The 23557-nt window shown below is 47.7% G+C and overlaps 1 protein-coding gene across 17 annotated transcripts in view; it reads left to right on the top strand.

Moving 5' to 3' along the window:
• LOC106612562 (histone-lysine N-methyltransferase MECOM) overlaps nt 1-23252 on the top strand; it is a 179346-nt gene extending 156094 nt beyond the window's left edge. For 2 of the 17 annotated variants that reach the window (XM_014213815.3, XM_014213831.3), the window contains 14 exons: nt 291-393; nt 633-894; nt 1194-1365; nt 1707-1887; nt 6256-7678; nt 7879-7969; nt 8840-8866; nt 12568-12734; nt 13596-13673; nt 15430-15599; nt 16850-16994; nt 19095-19346; nt 19583-19784; nt 20067-23252. In XM_014213815.3, coding sequence (XP_014069290.1) covers nt 291-393; nt 633-894; nt 1194-1365; nt 1707-1887; nt 6256-7678; nt 7879-7969; nt 8840-8866; nt 12568-12734; nt 13596-13673; nt 15430-15599; nt 16850-16994; nt 19095-19346; nt 19583-19784; nt 20067-20201 — 3408 coding nt within the window. In that variant the 3' untranslated portion in view covers nt 20202-23252. The remainder of the gene's footprint in view (nt 1-290; nt 394-632; nt 895-1193; nt 1366-1706; nt 1888-6255; nt 7679-7878; nt 7970-8839; nt 8867-12567; nt 12735-13595; nt 13674-15429; nt 15600-16849; nt 16995-19094; nt 19347-19582; nt 19785-20066) is intronic. The other 15 variants (XM_045724474.2, XM_014213817.3, XM_014213816.3 and 12 more) reach the window with 15 other exon arrangements.
• The last annotated feature ends 305 nt before the right edge of the window (nt 23253-23557 follow it).

Raw genomic sequence — 23557 nt, 5'->3', positions numbered from 1 at the left:
GCCCCCAATATCCTCCCTGCTTTATAAACTGTGTGTGTGTGTGTGTGTGTGTGTGTGTGTGTGTGTGTGTGTGTGTGTGTGTGTGTGTGTGTGTGTGTGTGTGTGTGTGTGTGTGTGTGTGAGTCAACGTTTGTTTGCTTTCTGCATCAGAGTGTTTTTGTTTCAGTAAAGTGGAGGTGAGTGTGTTATATGGTGTTGGTCGACAAGGTTTTGAGTGTGTGCGTGTGTACTCATGTATGTATATACTGTAATTTCATATGTTTAAATCTGTGTGTGTGTGGGTTTTGCAGATCTTCTACAGAGTGACTCGAGAGATCAAACCAGGAGAGGAGCTGCTTCTGTACATGAAGGCAGAGGATTATTCATGTGACGGCATGGCTCCTGATATGCACGGTCAGTTCACACACACACACACACACACACACACACACACACACACACACACACACACACACACACACACACACACACACACACACAACACACACACACACACACACACACACACACACATACATACATACACACAAGAATATGCACACATACACACACACACACACACACACATAAACAACACACATACACACACACACACACCTAAGATATTCTTCCCCTTACTTTTCCCTGTCCAGAGGAGAGACAGTATCGCTGTGAGGATTGTGATCAGCTCTTTGAGTCTGTCTCTGAGCTGCTGGACCACCAGAAGGTTCCATGTGGGACACCCACCTCAGCCTTCCTGGGGAACCCTGGAGGGGACAGTAGTGACCTGGAGGGCCCCGAAGGCCTGGAGCCCCACGACCTGCACCTGTCCCACAGCCTCAGCCACGACGGCCACGACCACGACGGCCCCCAGGAGTGTAAGGAGTGTGATCAGGTGTTCCCCGACCTCCAGAGGTGAGAAGGCGTCCTCTTTCCCCCTTATTGATAGGACCGGGAAAACTCAGTGCCCCTCAGCTCAGAACCCCTCTATGTCACTCAACCTGCACCCCCCTCACATGCCTGATGATGGCTGTATATCAACTGCACATCAACTTGAATCTATAGTTGTCTTTTGAACTGTTATTGATCCTGGGTAAGGTCCTTGTTTACACACTTCATTCATGTTACTTTATTGGGTTGTTTTTAGTTGAGAGGCTAGTGAGGCAGAGGGTTGGAATAATGTTCCTCTGTCTGTCTGTGCGTCTCTCCTGCAGTCTGGAAGCTCACTCTCTGTCTCACTCGGAGGAGAGGGAATACAAGTGTGACCAGTGCCCCAAGGCCTTCAACTGGAAATCCAACCTGATTCGTCATCAGATGTCACATGACAGTGGCAAGCACTACGAATGTGAAAACTGCACAAAGGTACAGTCATGTACCTGCTCAAAGGTACAGTTGTGTTTGGGTGGGTAGGTGGGTGGGTGTATGTTACTAGAGCAGGGCTCTCCAACGCTGTTCCTGGAAAGCTACCATCCAGTACGTTTTCACTCTAACCCTCATCTAGCGTACCTGATTCTAATAATTAGCTGGTTGAGGTACAACTGGAGTTGGAGCGAAAACCTACAGGAACAGGGTTGGAGAGCCCTTTATTAGAGTATATTTTGTGTTTAATTGAATGTGTGAACAAGTGTGTGTGCATGTACATGCATCTCCTACATGTACTGTATCCATAGTCGCAGATGGGTGACCCCCCCCGTGTGTCCCCCTCGTCGTCCCCCCCCCCCCCCCAGCAGGTGTTCACAGACCCCAGTAACCTGCAGAGGCACATCCGCTCGCAGCACGTGGGGGCGCGGGCTCACGCCTGTCCCGATTGCGGGAAGACCTTTGCAACGTCCTCTGGCCTGAAGCAGCACAAGCACATCCACAGCAGTGTCAAGCCCTTCATATGTAAGTCACTCAGACCCTTCATATGTAAGTCTGCACGCTTTTTCCACATATTCTACTAGCTTGTTAGAACTCATTTAGAAAAATCGCTAAAACGTCCCATCTCTTATGTTCTGACCTGGTCATAATACTAGTTGACTTGTGAGTTACTACATGATAGATTTTAACGCAGTCCCATACCTATTTTGACCCTCTCATTGTTTTAAAGGGGAATTTCACTTGAAAACCATTTCTTCATATATTCTTCATTAGTCCACTTTTGATACAGTGCCAGAAAATTGTGCATGTCAACATTCAACTTTTGAAAATATGTTGCTTCCAGTCTCCTGAAGCCCTAAATCAAGCAAGATTCATTTTGCATATTCATGAGAATTTTCCAGGAAGTAAACACAGATCTTCTATTATAATAGCTATGAGGCTTGTACATATATGTGCAAAATAAAATGTTGTACCGTTAAATCCTATTAACGGTACACTGATGAGAACTATGTGAAAAAGTGGTTTTAGGGTCAAATGCCCCTTTAAATATCAGTCCTTTAAGTACTTAAAAAAACTCCATACAGTAGCACTTTAATATTAATTTATATTATTTGGTATTATTTATTATCTATCAATTTTGAATATCATTGAATATAATATGTTGTGATTTTAGGATTAATTCTATACATTTAATGTAGGAACTGTTGAATGGAACGGACTTTTGACATTTTGAAAGTTGCATGTTGATTTTGATAATATGTACATATCTATAATCTACAAGATTGTGTAAGGAGAACATAAAATGTTTCATTCCACAGGAATTGTAGTCACAGGGGAGTGCTATTTTGAAGGAGAAAGGCATTTCTGTTATTAGCTGAATAACAGCAGTACGTGTCCCATTCCCCCATCTCAGCAACTGCACACCTTGCTGACCCACTGACCCTTAGCAATGACCTCACACTATGACCTCACGTTTTAACCCTACTGTTGTCCCACACATTGACCTGTTCAACCATCTGTGACCCCCCCCCCCCCCCCCCCCCTTGACCCCAGAGCTCCTACATTTGATCCCACTCTCTTTCACACTCCCTGTAAATGCCAACCCTGTAGTCAAACATTACAACCACCACACATAATGACCAGACACAAGTTTTGCTTTTCAGAGAAAACACATTTTCAGACTTTTTCCTTGTTAGGTCAGGTAGTCAGGAAAATCTTCTTGGGGCCACTTTCACCTTACACACAAAGCACAATGATCTTCACCCTTTGACCCCAGCTCCGTGACCCCACACACAGGGCAGAGAGGCTTGGTCCGCCTGTGGACCCCCATCTCCCCCCTCCCCTCCCCTCCCCTCCCTCCCCCTCTAAATGCACCATTCCACGCAAATAGCAACCACATGTCCCCTCCACCGTGCTCCGAATGGGAGTCCATTTGCAGTAATCAGTTGAAAATATGCAGGTTTGAAAACAGCTAATGCCTGTGTAAAAAGACAGAACACCCTCTGCCCTGACAGATGTGTTAGAGACCATGTGTGTGTCCGTCTTCCGTCTTTGTTTGTCTGTGTGAACAGTATGTCGGTCAGCGTACTGTATTGTATACGCTTGTGTGTGTGTGTGTGTGTGTGTGTGTGTGTGTGTGTGTGTGTGTGTGTGTGTGTGTGTGTGTGTGTGTGTGTGTGTGTGTGTGTGTGTGTGTGTCAGCGTACGTGCCTGTGTGTGTCCATGCCCGTGTGTGTGTGTGTGTGTGTGTGTGTGGGGGGGGGGGGGGGGGGTGTATGTGTGTGTGTGTGTCCATGCCTGTGTTTGGGTGTGTGTACATGCACGTGTGTGTGTGTGTGTGTGTGTGTGTGTGTGTGTGTGTGTGTGTGTGTGTGTGTGTGTGTGTGTGTGTGTGTGTGTGTGTGTGTGTGTGTGTGTGTGTGTGTGTGTGTGTACATGCATGTGTGTGTTTGTACCAAGGTAGAAATCCTGTGGCTGTGTCTCTCTGAGGAACATTCCGGCCCTGATCTTTCATTCAGACACATGGGGCTGTCTTACTCAAAGCTGCCCTTCACAGGAATGTGTTTATAATATTTAGTTACAGTTTATGGAGACCTGACAAAACACACGTGTGGAGTGGATCAGGTCCCTCACACCCTGTGTGTCATGTGTGTCTGTTGTAAGTCTGTAAATGTCAGCGGTATGTGATTTACAGCCATGGGCTTCTACTCGTTCTACAACAGAGAGGAAACTGATAACAACACCCACGTTAGCAAACGAGCCTCAGGCGCATCAAAAATGTACGCCTAGACTCAACATCTCTTGATCAATTACGACGCTGACTCCTTCGAAGACATAATCATTCACTCTGAGACCTTTGCCCTAGATTCAAAGAACATTTGTTATTCCAGCACGGTATGCACGTCATTGTCTTTCACAAGATTCCCAGAACATTTCCATACCACTATATGAAAAAACAAACACCGTTAGACTACATACTGTATATATTGTGAAGAGTAAGTATTTGAATCAATCACATTCCTATAAACTGCAATATTATTCAATATCATACATATTTTTTAAGAGTATGTTTTGATGTGAAATTGTCATCCACTTTCCATTTTTACGGATGCTAATGTAAAATAAAGAATATATAAAATAGAGAATTCCAATAGAGAATATGAAACAGAATTACTATTATCCAGAAGCTACTGTATGTATAGATATGATCTCTATACTGTTTATTTTTTATCTAGCTATCATCTAGCCCAGGGATCTCCAACCTTTTCTAGCTTGAGCGCTGCTTTAAAAAAACATGAATCAAGCTACTCAGAATACCTTTTTTTTTGGTCTGGAAGAGAAAAAAAGAGTTGATTATTTTGTGTAATTCCCCATTAATTGTGTGTCTGGTCCTTTAATTGCTCATCGAGCGAGTGAGGAACGATGGTTCTGTACTGCTGCTGCTCATTTCATGGCAAAGTTGGCAAATAATAGATACAAATGATATACTTCTGCCAAGTAAGGCTACTTTGCAGTTATCATTTAATTGAGAAGGTTTTGGGGAAAGTATTTCTGTCAACCCACAATATGGTTATCACATAAACCTGCTACACACGGAGTGAAAGACAAACGTTCGAACCACACAGACAGACAGGGCAATATTGCTGGAAATCAATTGGCAGACTTTGGCTTTTTAAGCCAATAGTGGCTAACCAGGGGTGGGATAATGTCAGTGTTGCGTTGATTAGATAGTAGCTGAGAGCTTGAAGTGTCTGATTCTTGTGAGATTTGTTTGTGACAGTTTTCCTTTAAGAATTGTTTAGCGAGCTACTCATATGTGGGCTGTGAGCTACTGGTGGTCAACCTGTTGGAGACCCCTGGTCTAGCCACTATGTTCTGTTCAACAATGTGGTCTGCCACATAGCAGGGTTGGCGTCCAAGGGGTCAGACAGGGAAGGGACTGTGGGACTGTGGGAAGGTTACAGTGAGCTAGATGACAGGGACAGGGGGGAGTGGGGGGTGTGAGGGAGGCGGGCAGCGGAGGACGTGAGCCCTGTCCCTGGGAACCCGGACCTGCAGGATAGGATTCATTCAACTCTGCTTCCTTCACAGGCTCAAAATAGAGCCATTGTGCCGTGGGTCTGCAAGTGTGTGTGTGTGTGTGTGTGTGTGTGTGTGTGTGTGTGTGTGTGTGTGTGTGTCATGTGTAGTGTGATATTTTAATATCTGTGAATGTGTCTGCTTAAATCTATGTGTGTGTGTGTGTGTGTGGTGTGTGTGTGTGTGTGTGTGTGTGTGTGTGTGTGTGTGTGTGTGTGTGTGTGTGTGTGTGTGTGTGTGTCATGTGTAGTGTGATATTTTAATATCTGTGAATGTGTCTGCATAAATCTGTGTGTGTGTGTGTTTGTGTGTGTGTGTGTGTGTGTGTGCACTCATATGTGTGTTCTTGTCTATTGTGAGTTATGTGAATATCTATGAATGTGTATGCATGTCTGTGTGCACACGCGTGTGTATGTACGTGTATGTGTGTGTTTGTTTACAGTCTCCTTGGGAGTCTGACCCTGGGAGCACAATGCCTAGAGGTGCACTGTGTTTCATGTGCAGGTGATGCCTTCCACTGACTCAGTCTCAGCCCCGAGGAACAAAGCCCCCTGACAATGCTAGGATCTGGCAACTCATCTCATCCCCCCTTCCTTCACTGAAATAACATTCTCAGACTAGGACATCTTACACCCAGCCAGTCTCTCATGTACTGTAGTCCACCATCTTGAAATGCATATGTAGTGTCACGACTAAAGCCTGGAGGTTTTCCTTACTACTGGATCTAAGGGAAAGCTCTTGGCCCTTATGGTCGGAGATGTACTCTGTGTATGTGTGGGTGTATGTGGTGTTGGACATGTCTCTGAGTGTCCCGTGTCTGTCTCCCTCTCCCTGCAGGTGAGGTGTGCCACAAGTCCTACACGCAGTTCTCCAACCTGTGCCGCCACAAGCGCATGCACGCTGACTGCCGTACCCAGATCAAGTGTAAGGACTGTGGCCAGATGTTCAGCACCACCTCCTCCCTCAACAAGCACCGGCGCTTCTGTGAGGGCAAGAACCATTTCACGGCAGGGGGGTTGTTCGCCCATGCCCAGGGCATGTCCCTCCCCGGTGTCCCTGGTGCCATGGACAAGGCCGCTATGGGCGGGATGGGGCACAGCAGTGCCAGCCTGGCAGACTACTTTGGGAACCGGCACCACAGTGGCCTGACGTTTCCGTCCGCCCCTGGCTTCCCCTTCAGCTTCCCGGGCCTGTTCTCTTCTGGACTGTACCACCGACCCCCCCTCATCCCGGCCACCTCCCCAGTCAGACGGCCCCCAGGTCCAGGTACGGAGCACAGCAAGGGCCCCCTCCTGTCGCCCAGCCCCAGGGCCCAGGAGGCCAGAGAGCTGCTCAAGACCCTCCGCAAGGAGGCATCGCCCGGCAACGAGCAGCCACAGGGGACAGAGCAGCAACAGGCCCAGGGCTCCTCCTCCAAGCAGAGGCACGGCGGCGGCAAGATGAGCAGCCAATCAGAGAGCAGCGACCTGGATGACGTGAGCACGCCCAGTGGGAGCGACCTGGATACCACGTCAGGCTCGGAGCTGGAGAGCGACATGGAGAGCGAAGGCCAGCGGGAGAGGGCACCCCGGGAGAATGGGAAGGGGCCCAAGAGGAAGGCCGGCGGAGGCCCCCAGAGCCCCACCATCCTGACCAGTAACCATACTAAGGAGTTCCAAGGCGGCCCCGCCTTGTTCCCTCCCTCGCTGGACGAGCACACGGCTGTCTCAGGGGCAGTCAATGACTCCATCAAAGCCATCGCCTCCATCGCTGAGAGGTACTTTGGCTCCACGGGGCTGGCGGGGCTGCAGGACAAGAAGGTAGGCGCGCTGCCCTACCCCTCCATGTTCCCCCTGCCCTTCTTCCCAACCTTCTCCCCGCCCGTCTACCCCTTCCCAGAGAGAGAGCTCAGACCTCCAGGCCTAAAGGGGGAGCCCCAGTCCCCACCTGACGAACCCTCCAAGAAAGGCCAGAGCAGGACCTCTGAGTCGCCCTTTGACCTTACCACCAAGCGCAAGCAGGAGGAGAAGGTCCCCGCCCCCTTTGCCCCCATCTCCAATTCCAAACCAGAGGCCTCCTCACGTTCCACCAATCAGGACCAGCCGCTGGATTTGAGCATGGGCGGCACAAGGCACCGCAGCAGTAGCCGGACCTCCCGGAGGGAGGAGTCGAAGAAGATCCACGTGTTTGGAGAAGACAAGGCAGGGGTGGACCTTCCTAAAGCCGACACCTCTCTGCAGCACGCTAGGCCCACCCCCTTCTTCATGGACCCCATCTACAGGTACTGTGAATCTCTAGAACTAACCCTCCCCAGTTCAAATGTCACTCACTATCAGACTCATTTACACTTGCTGTGTGTTATTACATTCTGTGTTAGCAACATGTGTCTTTAACTTCCTATAGGTACTTTTTCCTATATTGTTGGATGTGAATGTCTTTTTGAGTGTCAGTGTCTAAGAACTGATAGAGTTGTAATATTAGCAGGGTTGAGAAGAGGAAGATGAACGATCCGTTTGAGGCTCTGAAAGACAAGTACATGCGGCCCGCCCCCGGCTTCCTCTTCCATCCACAGGTAGGTCCTGTCCTATCTCAGTGTTACTGTAGCTTCACAAAGACAGCCAGACCAGGGGCCCTTTTTGGTTTTGAGGCCCAGGTACGGTGAGGCAATCTGGGGTTGGTCTGGGGGTGGTCTGAGGTGGTCTGGTTCTGATGGGGACCAGAGCCAATGTTCAGTCTGATCCATGCTCAAGCATGTTTGGGTCTGGTCTGTCCTGTTCTCAGCTATCTGAACCAGATGTGGGAGAATGTGGAAGACTGAAAAGGGCACAAAGTGACACGTCCTCACATATGTGTCTTTGACTAAAATATTAAAATGATACCCCGGAATTTTTCCCCCGGACTCTATGCTGCCTGTGATTTCTCTATCGTGTGTAGCGTGACTCAGTGTGCGTGTATCGACATGCGTTGACATTCATGTGTTGGTTCTTCCCAGCAGTGAAAATTGGCCCGTAGGAAAAGTGAAAACATTTTCTCAGGGTCTGCTGTTTTTTACTGACCGTTTCAGGCCTGGTTTTTACTGGCTGTTTGAGTCGTCTGATTTATGTCCCCTCTCCACACTCTGTGAACCAGTCTCTAACTCTGTAACGCCACATGGCCGTGGCACGTGGCTTAATGAGGTGTCCTATCAGTAAAAACAGTAACAGCGTTTAGGCCATTTTTATTACTTTACGATGTTTGGACACACAAATCAGTCCCAGAAACACAGGGGCTCTTTATTTTGCAGTTGTACATTTTTTGGGTTTGGGGTTTGTTACCAAGTCACCTGACCCCTTGTGACATCCTCATCTCCCACCCAATGCCCATGTGCTTCCAATAAAAAGCTGTTGATCCGTGGTCTACTTCCTGGTTCTGACTGCTCTTTTCCTTCTGTCCCGCCCCTCAGTTTCGTATGCCAGATCAGAGATCCTGGGTAAGTTTCCTCTATAACTATATGTCTCTGTGCTTCTGCCTCCCCTAGACCCCCAGACTCCCCCTGTGTGTGCATGGGTCCTCATCATAACACCCTCCGTGTTACTCAGCCTGCGCATAGCTCTGGCCAATCTCCAGCAACTACTCACCAGGCATCATCCAATCACAAGCCATCAATTCTTATCGATGGATTTTAGACCTGTTTTTTGATCACATAAAAGAAACATGGTTTTCTCAGCTTGCAAGCGATCATCTTTTTCACTCATTTTGGTAAACAATTCATGTAAATGTCTGACAATTCCCATTTAGATTAATTTATAATCAATAATTTGTCCACATGACAGGCCTGGGATTTCCAGCAGGGTTCCACCCTGTACTGCCAGCGGCACTGAGGGTTCTATATATATTTGCTTATTTGGCAGGCAGGGAGGCAGGGCTGTTGGAATGGGCACAGAGCGGGTGAGATGAGGGGGGGGGGAGACAGGGGGACTGCTTTGCATCAGCGCGAGGGTAACAGTCTCTTAGGGACCCAGGGAGGGAGGGGGAGTTCCTCCCTCTAACATCTGTTTCCAGATAAGATCAACAATTGAGAATGCATCTCGCTAATTAAGGCGCTCTCAGCATCACTGACATCTGAAGATAACTAATCAACAGCTGGCCCCACAGAGACACTACGGCAACAAGCAAGTTCAGACAGGAGGGGGGTTACATCTGAAGGGGATTTTGGTGGAATCACATTTAAGTAAATGTGTAGGTATTTATCCTCCTTGTTCCCACAATTAGACTTCTCACAATCTGTATTATATCAAATGAGATCTTGAGAACCTGACTTAAAATCTATACAAATCTATAAAATCTCAAAGGCTTTAGAGCCGTTTGTTCTGATTCTGACTTATCTCACCGGTAGTAGATGATACAGAGTGTTCTCACAGAGAGAGTAAGTAACACAGCTGAACTGAACAGCCAGAGAGGAAGGAGAACGAGTGTGTGTCTGAGGGAGGGTTGCCTCAGTAGACAGAAGAACAGCCAGGGTGGGCCTAACAGCCAGGGTTAGCCTCAGCCTCTCGCTCTCAAACTAAAGTGTCTTATCTTGCATGACGGCTCAATATGGCGGACAGTTTTAGGGCTCCTAATGCGCGGGCAAGTTATGGCCTCTCATTGCGCAAGGAGGGAAACAAACTGAGCTTTAGCCCCCATGCCCATAAAGAGCCCCAATGAAATACATATTGCACATTCACAAGAAATATGGAAGCATTTCACCCCCCCCTATCCCTCCCATTCCCCTCCTCACGAGGGAGCCTTTGATTCACGGCACGGAGCATTGGCATATTCATAATCAAACGGACCTGACACCCCACATCCTCCCGCAGTCGGAACTTTACACCCAACCGTCACTCTTAATCAGCCCTGGCCTATAACGTCTGTGGTCGTTCATCATCGATCAGTTTCTCCATCTCTGTTTTCTCTCTGCTCTTTTTCTGTCTGTCTGTCTGTCTGTCTGTCTGTCTGTCTGTCTGTCTGTCTGTCTGTCTGTCTGTCTGTCTGTCTGTCTGTCTGTCTGTCTGTCTGTCTGTCTGTCTGTCTGTCTGTCTGTCTGTCTGTCTGTCTGTCTGTCTCTTGCTCTCTCATTCTTCCTTTCACTCCCTCTCTTTACCGCTCCCTCTCAATCTTTCTTTCTTTCTTCCCGTCTCTCTCTCTCTCTCTCTCTCTCTCTCTCTCTCGCTCTCCGTCTCGGTAAAGTCTCAGAGTAACATGGGGCTGGAACAGTGAGATGGAATGTCAGGCGATGAACAGGGCCCATGGCGCTGCCGGAGGCCCCCAATCACTACTGATTTGTTACCTTATTGAAATAAGGATAAGGAACACAATCAAAATTCAATACACGCAAAATAATGCAAATTTGTGGCACCTTAAAAAAAGCTGTCCAGTGCAAGATAGGCTGATAGGCTGACAGGTCCCGCAGCCTGCTGGGACGTCCCCCCCCCTCCTTCCTCTTCTCCTCCCCCATCCCTCCATCCCGCCCCCTCTCAGCACAGCGATATCATTATTGCCCGTGTCTGGCCCTTGATCAGTAATGTCAACATCTTTCATATTGACGAATGTGCTGTCTGCCTGCATTGTGCACCGAATGGTTTAGAGCCCAGCAGTGGATATGAATCACTCCTCTGCCCCTGCACACACACAGCGTGCGCACAGTGTGCACACACACAGAGCAAACAAGCACACAGATACACATTCTCACACATTAACACACTCTTTCTCTCTCTCTCTCTCTCACACACACACACACACACACACACACACACACACACACACACACACACACACACACACACACACACACACACACACACACACACACACACACACACACACATTCGCTCACATACATTGTTGGCAGTTAATTAATTATGACCACCATGCAGCACACACACAAACACTAACACACAAACACGACCACACACACACTAACACAGACATACACACCATCTGACATGTACATATATTTCCACTTTCCTCCAAGGATTTTATGCATATTTGATGAAAGCTAATGTTAGCCTTCATTAGTAAATTGTATACAGTCCGTGTGTGTGTGTGTGTGTGTGTGTGTGTGTGTGTGTGTGTGTGTGTGTGTGTGTGTGTGTGTGTGTGTGTGTGTGTGTGTGTGTGTGTGTGTGTGTGTGTGTGTGTGTGTGTGTGTGTGTGTGTGTGTGTGTGTGTGTATGTGTGTGTGTGTGTAAAACAGAGTTGATTACATTCATGCACCACCTGACGTGACTTCCACTGGCCACTAGTCGTGGAATAAAGCTGCATAATATTCCCATATAAAATACCCTAATACCATCCCTGGAAAGGCCAGTCAGTAATACTCTGATCTGTGTAAAGTACAGTATTGGTTTCTATCTTCAATATGGCCTAGTTTGAATACAGCCTTGGTTTGTGGTGTCTCGTAACTCAATGCCAGGCAGAGCCTCTCTCTGAAGGACTATACTCGTGTTGTAACATCATGCCCCCTTTTCTCTGCCTATATACACTGCTGCCGCTCGCTTCGGGGGCAACTTGGGGAATCTTTTGAGACATTGAGCTGTATTATTCACTCCCTTGGTTGTGCATCATTCTGGTGGGTGGCGACGGAAAATAACCCTAATCTAATGTGTCGGGCTCCACCCAAATAACTTTTCCCATCACCAAAGGCATATCCATCATCTCTAGGAACACTACTTACCAGTTGAAAGGTTAAATGTGTCCCTCGCTATCACATAAATGTCTGAATCCAACTGCCTAGTTAGACCACGCACTTCAAGCAAAACACTTCCTACCACGTAATCTACCACTGTCTGTACAGTAGCAATGTGGTGCGGTTCGGACAAAAGTGGGATTCAGAGCTTTATTTGATATCGAGGGACACATTTAACCTTACAACTGGTAAGTAGTGTTCTAGAGATCATAGATATGCCTTTGTTGATGGGGGAAACATTTTTTTGTTAAGTCACAGACATTAGGTTAGAGATTGATGCGCAAGCAAGAGAGTCAGTAATACAGCCCAATGTCCCAGAAGACTCCAGAAGTTTCCCCTGAAGTTATGCTGAAACCTGCCAGGTGGTCAATTTAAATAAGGTGTGTTACTGACTGACTTACTTGGTTAAATGAAGGTTCAATAAAGGTTTTCCCTGACCATTCATGTGACATGTCTCTGCTCAGATGTCGGCCATTGAGAACATGGCGGAGAAGCTGGAGACGTTTGGTTCGCTTAACCCCGAGTCAGGTGACCTGATGCGCTCCGTCCCCTCCATGTTTGACTTCCGAGCCCCGCCCACTGCCCTCCCCGAGACGCTACTGCGCAAGGGCAAGGAGCGCTACACCTGCAGGTAACCACGGAAACCGTTTACCGCAAATAGTACCAGAGGTTGTTTTGGTGATTTTATACAACTGTATTTTATTTTTTTATTTTGTCTTCACACGACTTCATCTCTGATTTTGACCTCGTGACTTTCTCATTGAAAGTCCCATGGTTTTGGTAAATTCCTATTTCTGTACTTCTAAACTCATGAATTGAGTTGGATTGAATTTAATTTGATTGAATTGAATTGGAATAGACCCTAAACTTGAAAAGTGAATATGTCATTGAGTGTATGGCCTATTTCCATTCCATGTCCTTGAGACACATTTCTACTTAATTTCCATGGCTGGCCAGTGTCAACCCTTTGAGGTGACTGTGTGTGCTGTGTTACTCCGTGAGGGGCCGTGCTTGGCTCCCTCTCTCTCCCACTGTTTACCCAGGGAGTTGGCCCTGATTAGCAGATTAATACGAGAGGTTTTGGGGCCCCGGCGGTGCTTTGATCTAACGCTTTGCTGTGTGTGGACACACCCACTCTCTGCACCTTCCCACTGCGACGTTATACACATAAACTTACTCACACACATTCCATTAGCTTCAGGTGCTGAGTGTGGGAGTGAAATTAATATTAAAATAGCTATTTGTTAGTGGAATTATGCAACTATAAGACAATGCATAAATGATGTTGCACTCCAGGAGGTTTTATCAGTTATTTGATAGAGATATAGGTGTTCTTTTGAATCTTTTTGGATTTATTGTGAAAAGGTGTTTTTCCTATTGTGTGTTGTCAATACTGCATGTTCTAAGATATGCCACATACATTTGAATACATTTTCTGATGGTAATTTTACTCTAAGATGTATGCTGACACGAGGTGTTCTCTGCCCATCAGATACTGCGGTAAACTATTCCCACGGTCTGCCAACCTGACCCGCCACTTAAGGACACACACGGGAGAGCAACCGTACAGGTAAGACTCACACACACATCATGTGTGAACATACCCAGCCTTAAAGCAGGGTCAGCCGTGGGATGAGTGATGTGGGAACAGGAAGTGCTCATTCCGTGCTGACAGAATAACATCCCTCTAACCCTCCTCCAACGTCAGTTCGTCTCACCCTGCGAGCACAGACAATACTGAACGAAGACGGGACAGCTTTTCATCACAGTATAAGTCATCTGTTAATGTCTGTCAGATAGCCTACACACACTGTCTGAGTCCTCCCAGACAGCCATCGTTCATCTATCAGACCCAGTCCGCTGCTACACGGATGTTTTCCCAGAGAATTCCTGTCCATAGTTACGGGCAGCATCCTTGTATGTTTTCCTACGCCTTTAAAAGACTGGGACAATTAGCATTCTGCAAAATGTTTTGCCTTATGAAAAATGGTGGCCGACGCCTGGGTGAGAGGAGGGGGGTTTGAACTTAAAGATGGGGGAAGGGTGTAGCAGGGAGAGTAAAGGGGGAGGAGAACGGGGGGTAAAGAAGGAAGTTTGGTGAAAAATGGGGGTGATGAGGAGCACGGGCAGATGTCCGGGGGTAGCAGCTGGAATAATGACTGTGATCTCGACTCTGAGTGCACACACACACACACACACACACACACACACACACACACACACACACACACACACACACACACACACACACACACACACACACACACACACACACACACACACACACACACACACACACACAGAGACACACAGAGACACACACACACACACGCAAACACAAATGCAAACACACACACACACACACACACACACACACATACAGTACACAGTCCAGGGGAGGCCAGTTGACCACAGGGGAGAACCTCAGGCCTCTGCAGCAGCCTGATAGATTGAGCCTCTACCCGCTGGCACATCATTAAAGATCTCTGCTGTTTATTGCACTTTTTGCGAAGATAACTGGGCGCTCCTGAGGGACGGCCAATCGGGCGAGCTAATTCCAGCTAGAAGAAAAGATGTAATCATCTTGTATAATTTTGCATGGGGGGGGGGGGGCTAGGCTCTAACAGATTTGTTGCATGCCTGTTTTGTGAGAGAAGAATGTGATTTGTATTGCTCTGGCGGGAGATAAGAGACAGAGCTGGTTTCACCTTGAACGAGCTCCTTCATCATGTCTGAGAGAGAAAGACTGGGGGATGGTGGGGGCTGTCCATGAATACGTGTGTGTGTGTGTGTGTGTGTGTGTGTGTGTGTGTGTGTGTGTGTGTTCCACTGTGAATGTGTACAGTATCATTCGAATCATTCATTGTTAAAGGGATACTTCCGAGTCAGATGAACTCATGGATGCCATTTGTATGCCTCTGCATCCAGTATGAAGGAGGTTAGACGTTGTTTTGCGAGCCAATGCTAACTAGCGTTAGCGTAATGACTAGAAAGTCTATGGTATCTACTAGCATGCTAGCAGTTAGCATAGACTTCCAGTAATTGTGCTAACACCAGTCAGCAATTACATTAACGCTAGTTAGCAACTTCCTTCAAACTGCAAGCAGAGACAGAAATGGTATCTACGAGTTCATATGACTAGTAGATAAAGGGCTTCATTGCCAAAGTCCTGAAGTATCCCTTTAAGGCCTATGTCTTTCTTTGTGTGTTTGCTTTTACTATATCTACTCCAGCATGTGTGTAGTGTATTTGTACTGTTCCCCATGAGTCCCACCTGGTTTGACCTTTGACCTCTAGGAGTGACCCCTACCTATCTGTCTCCTCAGGTGTAAGTACTGCGACCGCTCGTTCAGCATCTCCTCCAACCTGCAGCGCCACATCCGCAACATCCACAACAAGGAGAAGCCCTTCAAGTGTCACCTGTGTGACCGCTGCTTCGGCCAGCAGACCAACCTGGACCGTCACCTCAAGAAGCACGAGAACGGTAACCTCTCAGGTGAGAGAGCCTCTCAATCAATCAATCAATCAATCAATCAATCAATCAATCAATCAATCAAATGTATTTATAAAGCCCTTGTTACATGAGTGGTGCGTTACTGAAACCTAGGAAATGAACCTGTGTAGCAGTAGTGTACTTATATCCAGTAACTTGCAGGTGCAGGGTGTCATGTAAAAATACACCCAGTGTGAAATAGTTCCCAATCGTTCTGATTGTGACGTCATGGTGTAAAACTTCTCGTAGCGTGAAAATGTTCCCAGCTCTTTATGTGGATGGCTGAGCTCTCTCTCACCCTTGCTCACCCTTGATTTAGCTAGCTAGCCTGTGGAGATGGCTTGTTCTCAGAGGTGTCCAGTTTTAGCTTGTTTGTATAGGTAAATACAAAAAATATCGTAATGAAAGAAAGACAGATACACGTTTTAATGCTCCCGCAGTTTTATTGTGAAATGTTTCGACCCTTACGAACTCCTTTGGGTCCAAGCGTTGCGCAATAAAACTGCGGAAGCATTCAACAGTGTGTCTTTCTTTCTTGAAATGAACAAAACTGCTGATGAATCAAATCAGATATATTTATATACTGCGTGAGCACTCACTCACTCACTCACCCTCAATTGCCTCCGTAAATTCTCCAGCTGTATATAATGTGAAATGTAATTTACTTACGGTTAAAGAAAGAATTTGGGGAAGCTAAGAAATTAGATTAAATGCATCTGTCGTCCATCTCTGCGACAACACAATTGCGTTCTGAATGTTCACCGACTCTGCTGCTTTCGGCGGTACAAATCATCGCTGGTTGAGTTTGATAGGTCGCTCTGCGTTGCAGCGACTCACTGAATCACATCAGAAACGTGGAGGCAAGCAGGCGACACCTGGCCAGACGCCGTTGTAAAGCTCGTCCAGTTGATCAGATACAGTCACTTATTAAGGCAAACATTGGCATTCTCTGGAAACCTAGAGACTCATACACATCACTTATTAGAGTCAATATAATATTGGTTCACTTAAATACTTCCAGGTAATAAGGCCAGTGGAAGTGTGCTATTCGTACAGGCCTTGGTCCAACACCAACAGGACATTCAGTACATACTGGTACACCAGTGGGGGATTGGTTTCTCGTCAAGTATCTGATTCCAAATAGTTTCTTGTCATCCAAAGGGAGAATCCAATGGGGCTGTCACTGTGGTCATAATTGTATTATTTTAATATTAATATTAAAACTGACTGATTATAATGTTGTCTTTCTGTAGGCACGGCTGCGTCCTCCCCTCGGTCAGAGCTGGACAGCAGCAGCGCCATCCTGGACGACAAAGAGGACTCCTACTTCAACGAAATACGAAACTTTATCGGCAACACAGGCCAGAACCAGCCGTCCCCTGACCATTCTGAGGAAGGGTAAGTCCTATGTTTTGTCTGGATGTGCATATACTATATGTATGTGTGTGTCCCAAAAAAATGCTTGGACAAACAGTACACACATTCATCATTCATCTTATCCTCTGTAGCACACACACACACGCACAAACGGGAGGCACATATTCAGTGCTTGAGGCTAAACATTTAGGTGATTATAGACAAACATGGATGGACACGGCCTCTCTGTGCTGGCCTGCTAGGGCATTCTGATGCACTTCAGCCTTTATTCATTTCTGTGTGTGTGTGTGTGTGTGTGTGTGTGTGTGTGTGTGTGTGTGTGTGTGTGTGTGTGTGTGTGTGTGTGTGTGTGTGTGTGTGTGTGTGTGTGTGTGTGTGTGTGCAAGCATGTGTGTATTCATGTATTAATGTCGCCCAGGGAGTCTCAGACCAACAAACAATCATCACTGACGACATCTGGGATAATTACCACATTTGGAAACGTGCTGGAGCTTTTCACAACTGTTGACTTTGGGCCATGCATGTGCACCGGTATCGGCCTTGCATACAATTATTGCTGATGATTATGCTAATCAATTCTTGTAAAACTATGATCAGCTTTGGGATAGGGGTCGGCTACAGGTCGCGGGTTTGTTTTTACGTGCCTTGGGTTTGATCAGGGAGGTAGAGATAGAGATCTCTCGGTCTTTCTTTTGATTGTGTAAAAAAGGGGTTGTGGGTGCAGCGTCACAGAGACGTGGGGAGAGAGGGGAGAGGAGGGGGTGAGGCAGGAGGACCGGGAGCGACTAGCTCCCACATCTGGAAGCAACATGTCCGCCTACAGGAAGAAAGTCGCAGAAGGTGGGGTCAGGGGGTCGGCCCGTGTTTCCTTTCAAAGTGCGGCGCTCCTGACTACTTCTGATAGATACTTTATCCCCAGCAAATTACCGCGTTTGAAAGCGTAATTAACGAATCTGTTTTCTTAATCACAGGGGCTCTCGTCTCGGCCGGCGCTGCTGGTCTCGCTATGCGGTGCGCGGCGATGTCGACACGACATGGCAACTACCGCCTTGGCAGTCCTGGCCCTCTCCCAGTCCCACCCAGGGGGCGTGTTGCTGTTCAACTCCCGCTATAATGTCTAATTCCCGCTATAATCGCCCCACTCTGATATACCTAGAGATGGATAGCAAATTCTCAAAAATATCTACCACAATTGTTCTCCCACTCCTTCTCTTCTCGACTCATTGCAAACTCAGCTTTTCTTCTTCTTCAAATAGATCATTTCCTGGACTGTTCAGGGTCCTCTAATCTACGAGTGATTTTGGCGGGTGTATAAGTAGGGTCCACAGCCAGACTTTCTTTGCTAGCTTCGTCTAGAAACAGACATAGTTGGGAGCTGACGAGAGACGTCCCGGAGTGTAATTAGTGAATCAGTCTTAATGTGGTTCAAGATGATTTACCAAATGGTGGTTTCCTGAGGCTGCAGAGACAGTGGACAGATACAACCCCAGTCAGGTTTTCATAGCTGGGCCTTTTCTCTCAGTGGGGACCAGGGAAATGGGCCGCTTGGCAAGGCCCTCATAACTCTTCCACCAAATGGGTCTGTCAGCTAAATATTTTGCCTATTAGATGAATCTGAGATAGTAGGAAAATAAACAAGGGGAGAGGCCGAGCAGTGCTGTTAAGTGCTGCAGCGATCAGCGAGACGCTCATAGAGCCTGTGCCCAGAGGGGCCCTCGAGACGTGATGACAAACGGGATTCGGCTCTGCCTCTCTCTGCCCCAGCTCAGCTGCCATGGCTCGCTCCACCCTGCTCTACCCACTCGCTCTCTATCCTCTCTATACTCCCATTGTTCACTCAGGAAGGAGGGACTCTTACAGGGACTGACTGGCCAAAATATACAAGACCACAAGACCACATTTCATTATAAAGTTTGATGTAAGAATGAGTGTGAGTTAGCCTTGTATCCATAACTGTATGGTGCATGGGAATGATAGAAGGTTAGAATTGGCTTCAGAACGTACAGTATGGATACAACGTGGCTACGTGTGAGTGTGTATATTGCTCGTGTAAAGTTTTTGCAGTACTGTGCTAGCGATGTGCAAGGTTTTACACATGTATTTCCTGGTCTCCGCTCCTAGGTTGAACGGGGGTCCTTTCGAGGAGGAGAAGCCCCTGATGGCCAGCCACGGGTCACGTGACCTGGATGAGGGGGAGGGGGAGGGGGAGGAGCTTGGCGCCGAGGAGGAGGAAGGGGAGCAGAGCGACTCCGCTGCTGGGAAACCTAGAGACGAAGCTCCCCCCAGCAACCTAGATGATGACATCATACACAACGAAATAGAATTTGACGGACCTAGCGATTTGGACCTCAACTGCAAGACCTCCCCAAGGAGGTAATAGTAGTGAGGATATGCCTCCAGCATAAATATCCACTCACACAACCATGTAGACTAAAATATATGGACACATACATATATGTACCAAGCTAAGACATTGTGACAGTATATTGCCATTCTTTAAACCCCCCGAAGGGATCATTGGATGAAATTGAGTTGAGTTGAATTGAATTGAGTTGAATTGAATTAATTTAAGTTGACTTGAGTTGAGAAGTTGAATTGAATGTTGACAGGGATTCGGTTGTCTCCCTCCTCTCCAGCTATGAGGAGGAAGAGGATCAGAGTAGCTACTCTGCGCTGGATCACATCCGTCACTTCTCTGACATGCATAAGATGGAAGACAGTGAGTTCAGTGACGGGGACGGCACCGCCTTCGGCTCCCCCAGCCTGCCTGAGGCCGTCAAACAGCCCTTGTACAGGAAATCCAAGTCCCAGGTGGGTGTGTGTGTTTGATGTGTGTGTGAGATATAACATGATAATGTACAAAAAGTCTGAAAATGTATGCACTCACTACTGTAAGTCGCCCTGAATAAGAGCGTCTGCTAAATGACTAAAATGTAAATGCACGTGTGTGTGTGTGTGTGTGTGGGGGGGGGGGGGGGCATGCATAGATATGTAACCGTGTTCGTGTGCTCATGCATGTGCTGTGCATTTGTGTGAGTGTAAATTTAGACTTTAGGTGTAGTGGAGTTAACCTGTCCTTCTCCCTCTCCCCAGGCGTACGCCATGATGCTGTCTCTGGCTGATAAGGACGCGCTCCACCCAGCCAACCACACACCAGCCACCATGTGGCACAGCCTGGCACGGGCCGCTGCTGAGTCCAGTGCCATCCAGTCCCTCAGCCATGTATGATACCCCGATCCCTGACCTCTAACCCCCCCGACCCCGACCTATCGCACTGGGAGCCCTTGGGGGCCGTCAGCGGGGCCCCTAGCCCTTGGCCCGTCACAGACTGCCGAGCAGAACCACGGCCCATCTGACTGCTGAGCAGATTGCCTTACACACGAGCAGGGTCACCGTCCACAGAGAACCACCCAGCCCAGCCCTCCAAGAGATCCAACAAACATCCCTCCTGTGACCTTAAATTGAGTCATTATGTTTATTATCGACGACAATGATGATGATAGTGATTATTGATTATGGTGATGAAAATAAAAATGATAAATAATAATAGCTGTATTTATTCTGGTGAGTTTCTATGTTTTGCACAGCAGCGGCGGCTGGTAGGAGGGATGATGGAGATGGTTTTGTTAGATGTTACATTGCTAGAGTATGTCATGTGTCCACTCAGTGGAACAGTGTCACATATCCACTCAACGTCATGTGTCCACTCAGTGGAACAGTGTCACGTGTCCACTCAATGTCATGTGTCCACTCAGTGGAACAGTGTCACGTGTCCACTCAATGTCATGTGTCCACTCAGTGGAACAGTGTCACGTGTCCACTCAACGTCATGTGTCCACTCAGTGGAACAGTGTCACGTGTCCACTCAATGTCATGTGTCCACTCAGTGGAACAGTGTCACGTGTCCACTCAATGTCATGTGTCCACTCAGCTGAGAACATTCTTCCTCTGTGTGATGTCATTTGTATTTGAAGAACCCATTCGGGACCGCGGTCCAACCACGGTTTGATATGTGTACAGAGTACAGACCCTACCTAGCCCCACATCGCCCTACCTAGCCCCACATCGCCCTACCTAGCCCCACATCACCCTACCCAGCCCCACATCGCCCTACCTAGCCCCACATCGCCCTACCCAGCCCCACATCGCCCTACCCAGCCCCACATCGCCCTACCTAGCCCCACATCGCCCTACCCAGCCCCACATCGCCCTACCCAGCCCCACATCGCCCTACCCAGCCCCACATCACCCTACCCAGCCCCACATCGCCCTACCTAGCCCCACATCGCCCTACCTAGCCCCACATCACCCTACCCAGCCCCACATCGCCCTACCTAGCCCCACATCGCCCTACCCAGCCCCACATCGCCCTACCCAGCCCCACATCGCCCTACCTAGCCCCACATCACCCTACCCAGCCCCACATCGCCCTACCTAGCCCCACATCGCCCTACCTAGCCCCACATCGCCCTACCCAGCCCCACATCGCCCTACCTAGCCCCACATCGCCCTACCCAGCCCCACATCGCCCTACCTAGCCCCACATCGCCCTGCCTAGCCCCACATCGCCCTACCTAGCCCCACATCGCCCTGCCTAGCCCCACATCGCCCTACCTAGCCCCACATCGCCCTACCCAGCCCCACATCGCCCTACCCAGCCCCACATCGCCCTACCTAGCCCCACATCGCCCTGCCTAGCCCCACATCGCCCTACCTAGCCCCACATCGCCCTACCCAGCCCCACATCGCCCTACCTAGCCCCACATCGCCCTACCTAGCCCCACATCACCCTACCTAGCCCCACATCGCCCTACCTATTCTTACCAGGCCACACCTAACCACCCCAGCTCCATCTAGAACCACATAATCCTAACTAGACCTACCATGCCACAATACAGCCACCTAGCCCCACATTGCCCAACCTAGACCTATACCTGGCCACACCTAGCCTTCAGACCATCTCAGCTGAATTGGAGTATCAGTGAAATATGTTACGAGAATGATTCCCTTTAACCCCTGGATATAAACAGGTGTTTTCCATCAACATGTACTTATATAAATGCTAGGATACTTGGAAGGGTGGTGCTGAGTAACAACTCGGGTCCAAATGAACCACACCTCTCCAAGAACGATGGTGCTACAAACGCATTACGACAAGGTTGTTGATAAACGAAGAAGAAAAGAAAAAGAAACATTGGAAACGGAGAAAAATCGGACTGGTTTTACCACCTAAGAAGGAGTTTGCATAGCTGCGTGTGTCTGCACAATCACAGAACTGTACACGAGCGTCTGCAAACTGCGGCTCTGAAGCTGCACTCGGTCCCACCCTGCTGCGCTCTCTGTGAAAGGATCTAAGTAGTTTGTCGTTTTAGCGGAAGAAAAGAAGAAACCACAATCTTTTTTTTACTATGAAAAAGTAGCAAGTGCTGAAGTTTATCGTTATTAAACAGTAAAAAGGGCATCTCTCCCCCTTTCTCGAAACCCCAAACTCATCGTAGTCGGCCAACGATACCACTAATTAGCCTAAATGCTAGTCGTTAGCTACCCCCATCCTCGTGTCTTTCATTTTTTAGACAATCATGTTTTTTTGTTGGTTTTTTTTCCTACATTTTTATTGTTGTTGTTGATGTTATTGCTGTTGTATGTTGAGAATTGTATTTATTTCTTGGCAAACTGTAGTTTGTTTACTGAATAGCACTGCTCTTACCCATAGTGAAGGGGAGATTCCTCGCTGGGGCCTACTCCAGAACTCAATGGGGTTTGTAGATGACGTTTGAGTGCCGGATAGTATTAAACATACCATTCACTCTTTATTCTTCTAATGAAACTGGTTGATGATGAATAGATATTACTTTGGGGGTTTTTTGTACGACAATTTATTGATTCAATTGTAAATGGAAAAAACAAACATTATAAAGACATGAACAAATAAAAAGATGCCAGGTATAATTTCTTCATAATCGCATGATTGGTCTCCATAGATCTGTATCTGACAGTTTTCTACGGTGGTCTGCAAGCTTGTGTGACGTTCAGTCCATGTTAATCCCTTGTGCCAAACCTATAATAAATAACAGATTATATTCATTTATCCTCCCATTCTGAGGGACCAGATTGTTTGTTTTTTGTCGTTGTTGTTTTTGTTTTTGTTTATAATCCGTTTAAAAAAGTAATCAGCAAGTTGAGGTACTTTGTTTTAATGCTTTCTACAATGTAACTGTAATGCATTTCAATTCAATACTGTGGGAGGAGCAACTAAAAAATAAAGGACTACAATGTGGATTAAGTATGTGCTCGTGCTTTCTCTCTCTCTTTCTCTTTGTCTCCCGCTTTCTCTTCCTCTCTCTGACTCTCTCTCCCTCTCTCTCTCCCTGCCCCCTTCCACTTCCCTCCCTCCCTCATGTCCAGACAGTGTGTTAAAATAAGAACTGGGAGTCAGAGAGACACCTGGCCCTTTCTCCTGGCTCTCTCAGGGCCTCCAAGCGAGAGACTGAACTCTGGTCCCCCCTTTCTTCCCAGATCCTGGCACAGAGAGCGAGAGAGACAGAGGGAAAGAGAGATTGAGCCAGACACAGAGGGAGAGAAAG

Source organism: Salmo salar, chromosome 09 (genome assembly GCF_965601325.2).
Source record: "Salmo salar chromosome 09, fSalSal1, whole genome shotgun sequence".
Lineage (NCBI taxonomy): Eukaryota > Metazoa > Chordata > Actinopteri > Salmoniformes > Salmonidae > Salmo > Salmo salar.
This window is presented reverse-complemented; position numbering and strand designations above follow the sequence as displayed.